Genomic DNA, 12,193 nt, shown 5'->3' with positions numbered 1-12,193 from the left:
GAGAAAAGCATGTTGTTCCCTCAACATAAGAAGTCGTGGCCAAGAGAAATTGATGTTGTTCCCTCAACATAAGAAGTCGTGGCCACGAGAAATGGATGTTGTTCCCTCAACATAAGAAGTCGTGGCCAAGAGAAATGCATGTTGTTCCCTCAACATAAGAAGTCGTGGCCAAGAGAAATGCATGTTGTTCCCTCAACATAAGAAGTCGTGGCCACAAGAAAAGCATGTTGTTCCCTCAACATAAGAAGTCGTGGCCAAGAGAAAAGCATGTTGTTCCCTCAACATAAGAAGTCGTGGCCAAGAGAAATGGATGTTGTTCCCTCAACATAAGAAGTCGTGGCCACGAGAAATGGATGTTGTTCCCTCAACATAAGAAGTCGTGGCCACGAGAAATGGATGTTGTTCCCTCAACATAAGAAGTCGTGGCCACGAGAAATGGATGTTGTTCCCTCAACATAAGAAGTCGTGGCCACGAGTAAAGCATGTTGTTCCCTCAACATAAGAAGTCGTGGCCACGAGAAAAGCATGTTGTTCCCTCAACATAAGAAGTCGTGGCCACGAGAAAAGCATGTTGTTCCCTCAACATAAGAAGTCGTGGCCACGAGAAAAGCATGTTGTTCCCTCAACATAAGAAGTCGTGGCCAAGAGAAATGGATGTTGTTCCCTCAACATAAGAAGTCGTGGCCACGAGAAATGCATGTTGTTCCCTCAACAAAAGAAGTCGTGGCCACGAGAAAAGCATGTTGTTCCCTCAACATAAGAAGTCGTGGCCACGAGAAAAGCATGTTGTTCCCTCAACAAAAGAAGTCGTGGCCAAGAGAAATGGATGTTGTTCCCTCAACATAAGAAGTCGTGGCCACGAGAAATGCATGTTGTTCCCTCAACATAAGAAGTCGTGGCCACGAGAAAAGCATGTTGTTCCCTCAACATAAGAAGTCGTGGCCACGAGAAAAGCATGTTGTTCCCTCAACATAAGAAGTCGTGGCCACGAGAAATGGATGTTGTTCCCTCAACATAAGAAGTCGTGGCCACGAGAAAAGCATGTTGTTCCCTCAACATAAGAAGTCGTGGCCACGAGAAATGGATGTTGTTCCCTCAACATAAGAAGTCGTGGCCACGAGAAAAGCATGTTGTTCCCTCAACATAAGAAGTCGTGGCCACGAGAAATGGATGTTGTTCCCTCAACATAAGAAGTCGTGGCCACGAGAAATGCATGTTGTTCCCTCAACATAAGAAGTCGTGGCCACGAGAAATGGATGTTGTTCCCTCAACATAAGAAGTCGTGGCCACGAGAAAAGCATGTTGTTCCCTCAACATAAGAAGTCGTGGCCACGAGAAATGGATGTTGTTCCCTCAACATAAGAAGTCGTGGCCACGAGAAATGCATGTTGTTCCCTCAACATAAGAAGTCGTGGCCACGAGAAATGGATGTTGTTCCCTCAACATAAGAAGTCGTGGCCACGAGAAAAGCATGTTGTTCCCTCAACATAAGAAGTCGTGGCCACGAGAAATGGATGTTGTTCCCTCAACATAAGAAGTCGTGGCCAAGAGAAAAGCATGTTGTTCCCTCAACATAAGAAGTCGTGGCCAAGAGAAATGGATGTTGTTCCCTCAACATAAGAAGTCGTGGCCAAGAGAAATGGATGTTGTTCCCTCAACATAAGAAGTCGTGGCCAAGAGAAAAGCATGTTGTTCCCTCAACGTAAGAAGTCGTGGCCACGAGAAATGGATGTTGTTCCCTCAACGTAAGAAGTCGTGGCAACGAGAAATGGATGTTGTTCCCTCAACATAAGAAGTCGTGGCCACGAGAAATGGATGTTGTTCCCTCAACATAAGAAGTCGTGGCCAAGAGAAAAGCATGTTGTTCCCTCAACATAAGAAGTCGTGGCCAAGAGAAATTGATGTTGTTCCCTCAACATAAGAAGTCGTGGCCACGAGAAATGGATGTTGTTCCCTCAACATAAGAAGTCGTGGCCAAGAGAAATGCATGTTGTTCCCTCAACATAAGAAGTCGTGGCCAAGAGAAATGCATGTTGTTCCCTCAACATAAGAAGTCGTGGCCACAAGAAAAGCATGTTGTTCCCTCAACATAAGAAGTCGTGGCCAAGAGAAAAGCATGTTGTTCCCTCAACATAAGAAGTCGTGGCCACGAGAAATGGATGTTGTTCCCTCAACATAAGAAGTCGTGGCCACGAGAAAAGCATGTTGTTCCCTCAACATAAGAAGTCGTGGCCACGAGAAATGGATGTTGTTCCCTCAACATAAGAAGTCGTGGCCACGAGAAAAGCATGTTGTTCCCTCAACATAAGAAGTCGTGGCCACGAGAAATGGATGTTGTTCCCTCAACATAAGAAGTCGTGGCCACGAGAAATGCATGTTGTTCCCTCAACATAAGAAGTCGTGGCCACGAGAAATGCATGTTGTTCCCTCAACATAAGAAGTCGTGGCCACGAGAAATGCATGTTGTTCCCTCAACATAAGAAGTCGTGGCCACGAGAAATGCATGTTGTTCCCTCAACATAAGAAGTCGTGGCCACGAGAAAAGCATGTTGTTCCCTCAACATAAGAAGTCGTGGCCACGAGAAAAGCATGTTGTTCCCTCAACATAAGAAGTCGTGGCCACGAGAAATGGATGTTGTTCCCTCAACATAAGAAGTCGTGGCCACGAGAAAAGCATGTTGTTCCCTCAACATAAGAAGTCGTGGCCACGAGAAATGGATGTTGTTCCCTCAACATAAGAAGTCGTGGCCAAGAGAAAAGCATGTTGTTCCCTCAACATAAGAAGTCGTGGCCAAGAGAAATGGATGTTGTTCCCTCAACATAAGAAGTCGTGGCCAAGAGAAAAGCATGTTGTTCCCTCAACGTAAGAAGTCGTGGCCACGAGAAATGGATGTTGTTCCCTCAACGTAAGAAGTCGTGGCAACGAGAAATGGATGTTGTTCCCTCAACATAAGAAGTCGTGGCCACGAGAAATGGATGTTGTTCCCTCAACATAAGAAGTCGTGGCCAAGAGAAAAGCATGTTGTTCCCTCAACATAAGAAGTCGTGGCCAAGAGAAATTGATGTTGTTCCCTCAACATAAGAAGTCGTGGCCACGAGAAATGGATGTTGTTCCCTCAACATAAGAAGTCGTGGCCAAGAGAAATGCATGTTGTTCCCTCAACATAAGAAGTCGTGGCCAAGAGAAATGCATGTTGTTCCCTCAACATAAGAAGTCGTGGCCACAAGAAAAGCATGTTGTTCCCTCAACATAAGAAGTCGTGGCCAAGAGAAAAGCATGTTGTTCCCTCAACATAAGAAGTCGTGGCCAAGAGAAATGGATGTTGTTCCCTCAACATAAGAAGTCGTGGCCACGAGAAATGGATGTTGTTCCCTCAACATAAGAAGTCGTGGCCACGAGAAATGGATGTTGTTCCCTCAACATAAGAAGTCGTGGCCACGAGAAATGGATGTTGTTCCCTCAACATAAGAAGTCGTGGCCACGAGTAAAGCATGTTGTTCCCTCAACATAAGAAGTCGTGGCCACGAGAAAAGCATGTTGTTCCCTCAACATAAGAAGTCGTGGCCACGAGAAAAGCATGTTGTTCCCTCAACATAAGAAGTCGTGGCCACGAGAAAAGCATGTTGTTCCCTCAACATAAGAAGTCGTGGCCAAGAGAAATGGATGTTGTTCCCTCAACATAAGAAGTCGTGGCCACGAGAAATGCATGTTGTTCCCTCAACAAAAGAAGTCGTGGCCACGAGAAAAGCATGTTGTTCCCTCAACATAAGAAGTCGTGGCCACGAGAAAAGCATGTTGTTCCCTCAACAAAAGAAGTCGTGGCCAAGAGAAATGGATGTTGTTCCCTCAACATAAGAAGTCGTGGCCACGAGAAATGCATGTTGTTCCCTCAACATAAGAAGTCGTGGCCACGAGAAAAGCATGTTGTTCCCTCAACATAAGAAGTCGTGGCCACGAGAAATGGATGTTGTTCCCTCAACATAAGAAGTCGTGGCCACGAGAAAAGCATGTTGTTCCCTCAACATAAGAAGTCGTGGCCACGAGAAATGGATGTTGTTCCCTCAACATAAGAAGTCGTGGCCACGAGAAAAGCATGTTGTTCCCTCAACATAAGAAGTCGTGGCCACGAGAAATGGATGTTGTTCCCTCAACATAAGAAGTCGTGGCCACGAGAAATGCATGTTGTTCCCTCAACATAAGAAGTCGTGGCCACGAGAAATGCATGTTGTTCCCTCAACATAAGAAGTCGTGGCCACGAGAAATGCATGTTGTTCCCTCAACATAAGAAGTCGTGGCCAAGAGAAATGCATGTTGTTCCCTCAACATAAGAAGTCGTGGCCAAGAGAAATGCATGTTGTTCCCTCAACATAAGAAGTCGTGGCCAAGAGAAATGGATGTTGTTCCCTCAACATAAGAAGTCGTGGCCACGAGAAAAGGATGTTGTTCCCTCAACATAAGAAGTCGTGGCCACGAGAAATGCATGTTGTTCCCTCAACATAAGAAGTCGTGGCCACGAGAAAAGCATGTTGTTCCCTCAACATAAGAAGTCGTGGCCAAGAGAAAAGCATGTTGTTCCCTCAACATAAGAAGTCGTGGCCAAGAGAAAAGCATGTTGTTCCCTCAACATAAGAAGTCGTGGCCAAGAGAAATGCATGTTGTTCCCTCAACATAAGAAGTCGTGGCCAAGAGAAAAGCATGTTGTTCCCTCAACATAAGAAGTCGTGGCCAAGAGAAAAGCATGTTGTTCCCTCAACATAAGAAGTCGTGGCCAAGAGAAAAGCATGTTGTTCCCTCAACATAAGAAGTCGTGGCCAAGAGAAATGCATGTTGTTCCCTCAACATAAGAAGTCGTGGCCACGAGAAATGGATGTTGTTCCCTCAACATAAGAAGTCGTGGCCACGAGAAAAGGATGTTGTTCCCTCAACATAAGAAGTCGTGGCCACGAGAAATGCATGTTGTTCCCTCAACATAAGAAGTCGTGGCCACGAGAAAAGGATGTTGTTCCCTCAACATAAGAAGTCGTGGCCACGAGAAATGCATGTTGTTCCCTCAACATAAGAAGTCGTGGCCAAGAGAAATGGATGTTGTTCCCTCAACATAAGAAGTCGTGGCCACGAGAAATGCATGTTGTTCCCTCAACATAAGAAGTCGTGGCCAAGAGAAATGGATGTTGTTCCCTCAACATAAGAAGTCGTGGCCAAGAGAAATGCATGTTGTTCCCTCAACATAAGAAGTCGTGGCCAAGAGAAATGCATGTTGTTCCCTCAACATAAGAAGTCGTGGCCACGAGAAATGGATGTTGTTCCCTCAACATAAGAAGTCGTGGCCACGAGAAAAGCATGTTGTTCCCTCATCATTGCATCTTGTGGCCACGACATAAGGATGTCGTTACCTCGACAAAATGATCTTGTGGCCACAACATAATATGACGTTCCCAGGAGTTAATATCTCGTGGCCACGACATAATATCACGTTCCTATGAGTTTATATGTCGTGGCCATGACAAACATAAGTGAACCGAAGGTGTCCCCTCCCGGTCACCATATATAACAACTAAGTAAAGATAAGTAATTATATCTAAGGTAAACTATTGGATTTTACAGTGATAGTTAATAACAATGAAAAATATTTCTAAAGATTTTACTAATCTTAGTTAATTTTACTAATAAATGATCAGTTGTATATTTATTACCCAACATTAACAAGGATTAATAACATGTAAACAAATGTATTGCTGATTTTTAGTATATACTAATTAATGCCTTTAATTACATTAACTAATGGGGCCTCAGCTTAAACTCTTAAATGCCGTGTGCAATTTTTGACAGGAATAAAAACGAGGCTGTGAGGGATAGAAGTACAGTGCATTTAATTAATTATATCATTGTTTAACAGCGTACTGATTGTTCAGCTGACAAAAAGGGAAAAAAAGGAAAACAGTAGACAAAAACTCTATGAAACTCTTTTGAAAGTGAGTTGTAAAAATTATGTTATCAAGCATCTTTATATAGTGTGTGTCATTGTAAAGACTGCAAGTCTATCCCTCAAAGCCATGCTTTCGTTCGTGTTAAATTTATTATGACGTTTAACCTGACTAAGGTCTATACTGTGAAATTGGCCTTAAATTTTATATGGCTCAAAAATACACAAACTGTGGCTGTAAAATATGTCAGAATGATATATATATATATATATATATATAACATTTTCATGGGATGGGCATTGTCTGACAGAAGGATCACCAAAAGCATCCCACCCCTATAAATATTCATGCCTGGTAAATTATTTTTTCACACTCAGCCTGGAATGGCAAAATAGTTAATTTTGGAACCTGTCTATACAGTACATGATTTAAATGCATGAAAGCTTTAATTAAAAAAAAGAGTTGAAGGAAACATTAAACAGGAGGGTTGTTTCTGTGCTTGTGTTGGCTGAACATTCTGCATCGCATGAAAGGACATGCAGGTTGCCTGAGCTCCTCACATCAAAGCACTACAAACACTGTTTGAAATTCAGTGAAAGTGCAGTTAATAATGCAGGAGAGGATGTGCCCAGGGAAAACATGTTTGGCGATGCCTTCTCACTCACTCAGCTGTTTAACTGCATCCCATTTTCCTGATATTTCTGAATATGACTTCAGGGCCAAAGACATAGTTTGGTTTGGTTTTATTGAAAAAAAGCGATGTGTTACCACACTGATGTTGTCAAAGCAGAGTCAAACCTGAGCAGGCTTAATTAAAAAAAAAGACATTCTGTAAAAATCAACAAGAGAATGTTTGTTTGATTGCTTTTTATGTTTTTTAGGGTTAGAGTCTATACCGATAACCCATGTTTTGTTTTTAATGATACTTTTGGTTTTGATTCTATTCTTAACATACCATTTGTAGTCATAACTGTCACAAAAACAGCATTTTCACTTACTTTTTAAGCCACAGGCCTCTAATACTCTATCTCATTGTTATATAACTTCTCTTACTGGGTTACATATTAAAAGAAGACACTTTTAAGAAGCCCTTGCCAACTTTTTGACGACTTAAACGCGCTTTCCTCTAAAGGAAAAGCTATGTGGGATTTTTTCCCTAAATCCTCTTTCAGAAATATACAGTAAAACATGTCAAAAATATGAATTTGTCTTTTTTAACTACATATTAAAAAATAAAATCTAATTGTTTTACATCCACATTTAGAATAAAATGAATGAAATTAAAATTTCTATATTTTAAATAAACAAAAAGCTTTTAATTTTTTTTTTCATAAGATAGTGACAGTTCAAGAAGCAGGGAAGTGCATAAATGTCATGAAAATAATGTGACAATGCATTTTCTTAATGGAAACATTTTTCAAGTGAAATATGACTGGGACTCAACCAGGCCTGTGCTATTGTAGTTAACAAACCTTTTCCCCATTTTTTTCAGCTCTCTTGTAAAATGATTTTTGAAAATGAAAAACATTTTAATTTAGTTACTTTTCTTATTCCATTCAACAGAGGCAAGGATCTGGAGCAGCCGGTGGCAACAGCAAAACCTCTGGAGCACAAGGTACTGAGAAAATACTCCACACCAGAAATCGAACACATCACAGATCTTTAATCATTTTATGGCAGCTTTTACAGTGAATACAAATAGTACGTCCTAGGAATTCTTCTTCGTGGAAGAGAAAAGATTCATCATGGTGTTGAGTTTACCCCGAACAACCTTTAGCGTACAGAAAAGCCCAGTATCCCATCTGAAATCTTAAGGCATAAGCATTCTAAAGTATTCCCTGAAGTGTCCCACCAAACAAAAATGTTCTGCGCTGTGCTCACTGAAGGAAGAAAGAGTCTGGTAAGCATTTTAAAAATGTGTGCCTGTGTATGAAAAAAAAAGGCTAAAGAAGGAGGTAAAAAAAAAACGAAAAGTGTTGAAGTAATGAACACGGTCCCCAGTGTTTTAGCTGCATGCTCCTATGAAAAGGGCAACTAAATGGATCTGAACCAACAAATTGGTCCATACATCTTAAATCAGATTTAAAAGACTTGAGGGTTTTTCTGTTGTTGGTTTTCTTCCTGATGAAGTAATGCTCTTGAGGTGGCTGAAGCCCTGGGGAGAGCTGGGTACAGAGCTTATTGGACAAGGTGTAAGAACTGCATTTCAAAGGATGCTGATTTCACTGAAGCTTGAATCTTCACAGAATTGTATCGTCTTACTGCAAATGATGCTTTAGACACGGGGAACATAAATGTAGTGCAGTGTGCAATGCTACCACCAACTCTTTTACTTTAATATTAGGCATGATATACTGTATACAGAATTCAAAAGCTACTGCTAAATCCAAACAAATATTCAGTGGCCCCAAAAAGTATTTGTATACCTAACCCAAAATGAAAATTTGCTGAGAATATACTTACCTTCAGGCCATCCAAGATGTAAATGAGTTAGCTTCTTCATCGTAACAGATTCAGAGAAATGTAGCATAACATCACTTGCTCACCACTGAATCGACTGCAGTAAATGGGTGCCATCAGATTGAGAATCCAAACGGATGATAGAAACATTACAATAATCCATAAGTAATCCACACTCCTTTTCAACCCAGGCTCATGAAAATACATGCCTCTATATACATTTCTGCAACACCGTAATTACTAAATTTCTAAGTAAAATGTCCATAAGGCACTACAGTAAAACACACGTTCAATACGTGACAGTGGCGCATTTTTATTCCGTTGGTACAGCCACGTTTTGTTTTGTTTTTTATTACGCACATATTGTGGGTGTTCAGAATTCAAATATCCAGGGAGTGTCGCTAAAGGTTAATGCTCTATCGTGTTGGAAATATCTCCTACACCAAACACAACCCATATCGCAATAGTGTTAAAGGGGTCCTATTATGCTTTTTCACTTTTTGAGTTTTAGCCAGTATGTGGTGTATGTTTGAGCATAAAAAACATCAACAAAGTTACAAATCTCAAAGTCCAGTCCAAATGGAGATATTTAGTTTTTAAAAGATCCCTTGTCAAGAACTACAACTAACGGCTCCTTTGGACTACAGCGTTTGTTTTCCAGATGCTATGATGTCCATTAGAATATCATTCGAGGTGGGGGATTCGCCTAAGTTTAGCTATGTAGCATGGACAGCCGCTTCTGGGATGCTTTAGCTCGTATAAACGTGAGCATTGACTAAAGTGTCCACGAACTGCTCTGGTAGTTGTGCTAGAGCCGTGCCTTTGACGTGTGCGGTATAGAGGGTCGAAACACATGCAGAGCCGTGGTTGATGTAAACACAAGCATTGACTAGAGCGACGATCATCGGTGGCCGTGTCGAAGCCACGCCGTAGACTTGTGCAGTGTGTGGTAAGAGATTTATTCATCATACAGTACTGATAGCTTCACTATCCTTATGCTGGAGCTAGTTTCGGGCATGCAAATAAATAAATAAATGACCACAATAATGATAATATCATGTATCGGCGATCTCACAGGCTGACGATAAGACCAACACTACTGTAGCGTATTATTTACTCACCCTCCATGCATCCTAAGTGTATATGACTTCCTTCTTTCAGACGAATGCAATTAATGCAATTAAAAATAATCCTGGCACTCCCAAGCTTTGGAACGGCATAGACAAGTGTTTCTCTCCATCAGTCCAAAACAAGTCGATCTATAATAAAAAGTGCCTCACATGGCTCAGGATTGGTCAGTAAAAGCCACCTTTAGCGATCCGATGTGTTTTTGTCAGAAAAATATCCATATTTAAAACATAAGAATCACTTTAATCTAGCTTGAGCAGTTGTACACGGAACTTGCTGCTTTGTGAAGGGACGTTGCAGTACTGAAACGCCGTCTAAAAGCTGTTCACCAATTGCAGCGCAGTGGGACTGCGAACCAATCACAACACATTTTGTTTTTCGGAAGGCGGAACTTCATTAAACCCAGAACTAATCGAGCCATTTGTGCCAGCCTGGGGAGAAAGCTATTGTAATAATGTAAATTATGTGAAAAACAATGCGTTTTCCGAACCACCAAGCATGAGAGCATGAGCACCCCCAAAGCAAAGTAAAGATTTTGTAAAAGAGCATAATAGGAGCCCTTTAACAAATGCAAAAGTGATATAAAAACGCAATTGTTGATGCAGCTGTGCTATATTGCATGCTTCCGTAAGCTGTTTTGTCGAACCGTAGTTTCACAGGGTTTGTACTGGAGCTCTTCATCACTCGAGTGCAACAATGTATCGCGGGAGTAACCAAGTAAACCTACTGAATTAGAAAACTCATGCATATGAAGCTGTATATGTGATGACAACATTCAAAAGTTTTCTAAATTGCGCAGGATGTTAAAATAGTTTTGAAGTCATAACAATTTTCAGTAATTTTGTCAAAATTAGGCTTCATTAATCAAAACTCTGTACCTGTAAATCATACTTTGTGTAAAAAAGGACTAAAGGTTAAACTGGAAACTTCAGTGATTGGAACATATAGTTTTTTTTTTTTCTCAGCTTTGCTGAAATGTGTAGAGGCACGTATTTTCAATGAGCCTATGTTAGATATACTACATACAAAATTTAAAAGCTACTGCTAAAGCCAAACAAATGTTGGGACTCTCATTCGGATGGCACCCATTCACTGCAGAGGTTCCATTGGTGAGCATTTGATGTAATACTAAATATCTCCAAATCTGTTCCAGTGAGGAAACAAACTAAACTACATCTCAGATGGCCTGATGTTCAGTAAATTTTCGACAAATCTTCATTTTTTTGGATGAACTGTTCTTTTAAGCCACACAAAATGTCTGAATTGCATTAGATGCAAAACATTAAATCAAGAAAACAAATGATGCTTGAGCTTGTGTTAGAATGATTTCCTCAGCAACCAATATGACAAACACTGCTGGAAAGTTGCGTTTCCAGCTCTGAATATCCTGCAGTACAGGAGCTCATAATGTTTCTAGGAGGATGGGAAGAAAATACTATTGAAGCTATTGATGTGCTTCCACCCACTCATGTGCAAGAGCAAGGACGTTCATACACAAAACTACAGATTCATATGCATGCAAACGCATCTATTCATCCTGCATGCCTTTGTGAAGAAAGCCATGCAGGGAAGCTATACAGATGTATCCAGCCAAAGATAGCATGCAATGTTGGCGCAAAAAGAAAATTCCTGTATCAAAATTAATGTATTTTCGATTCCAAAAGGAAGAGGTTTTTAATATATGTTTTTATGTTTGTAATTCATTTATTTACTTGATGTCTGTTATTTTTTGTCAATATGTATTGCACAAAAAATGATGTGTGAAAGTGTAAAAAATAGTAATTACTGTATATAGAAGAAGATTTTTAACTCAATTGATCTCATTTATGTGTATAAACAAAGATAGGACAATGGTAAGAAAACCTCTCATGTATTGACCGAAATATCAGTCCTGCACTCTCTAGAGGTATATTTAAAAGATCTTTCCTTTCTCGCTGTGCTTAACGTCTATGTCAAGGTTTTCCTCCTCCCTTGCTTAAATTGCTATTGAATTTTCCAACAGTCTAATGTGTTGTTTCATCTCAGAGGTATTCGCTATTGAGCTGTGACTCCTTACCAAAACAACACATAACCTTCACATCTTGTACTTTAATGAATAGGGCTAGAGACTCTTTTAAAATCATGCTGTACAACACATCTGTGCCATTTTAATTTGGATTTACCTTACATGAGTTTCACAGCTTTCTTAATCTCAAATCAAGACAGAAATAACATACATTTAAACCCCTAATTTATTTATTTAAAATTAGAAATGCACCATTTATATGCACCTTAAATTATGCAATCAGTTAGCTGCAAATATTGGTTAATAGTTATTGATACATTTCCCATTAATTTTTTTTTTTTTTTACAATAACTGGTTGAATTAATTAGGTGGATGCAGACAACACAACAATGTAGAATTTGAGGTTATTTTGCTTCTCTTTCCACCATGCTTCAAGGTTCAAAACAATACCACTTTTTCCGAGAGTCACAAGTATACATTTATGCAAAAATGAAAAAACAAAAAAAACAAAACTATAGTATACCTACAATTACGTGAAGATTCCATCTGAAAGGAACACTAGAAACACTGACTATGTTTACATGGACACCAGTAATCTAATTAATGACCTTATTCTGAATAAGACAATAATATGATTAAGCTGTTTACATGAGTTGCTTTTAGAATATTCCTTTC

At 40.1% G+C, this 12,193-nt stretch overlaps 1 protein-coding gene across 1 annotated transcript in view; it reads left to right on the top strand.

Annotated features, from left to right (window-relative positions):
• pcp4b (Purkinje cell protein 4b) overlaps positions 1 to 12,193 on the top strand; it is a 42,686-nt gene that overhangs the window by 26,424 nt on the left and 4,069 nt on the right. The window contains exon 2 of the mRNA XM_073818392.1: positions 7,489 to 7,540. Coding sequence (XP_073674493.1) covers positions 7,489 to 7,540 — 52 coding nt within the window. The remainder of the gene's footprint in view (positions 1 to 7,488; positions 7,541 to 12,193) is intronic.

Source organism: Garra rufa, chromosome 14 (assembly GCF_049309525.1).
Source record: "Garra rufa chromosome 14, GarRuf1.0, whole genome shotgun sequence".
In the NCBI taxonomy this organism is placed as follows: domain Eukaryota; kingdom Metazoa; phylum Chordata; class Actinopteri; order Cypriniformes; family Cyprinidae; genus Garra; species Garra rufa.
The sequence above is the reverse complement of the archived record's forward strand: the minus strand, read 5'-3'. Positions and strand labels throughout refer to the sequence as shown.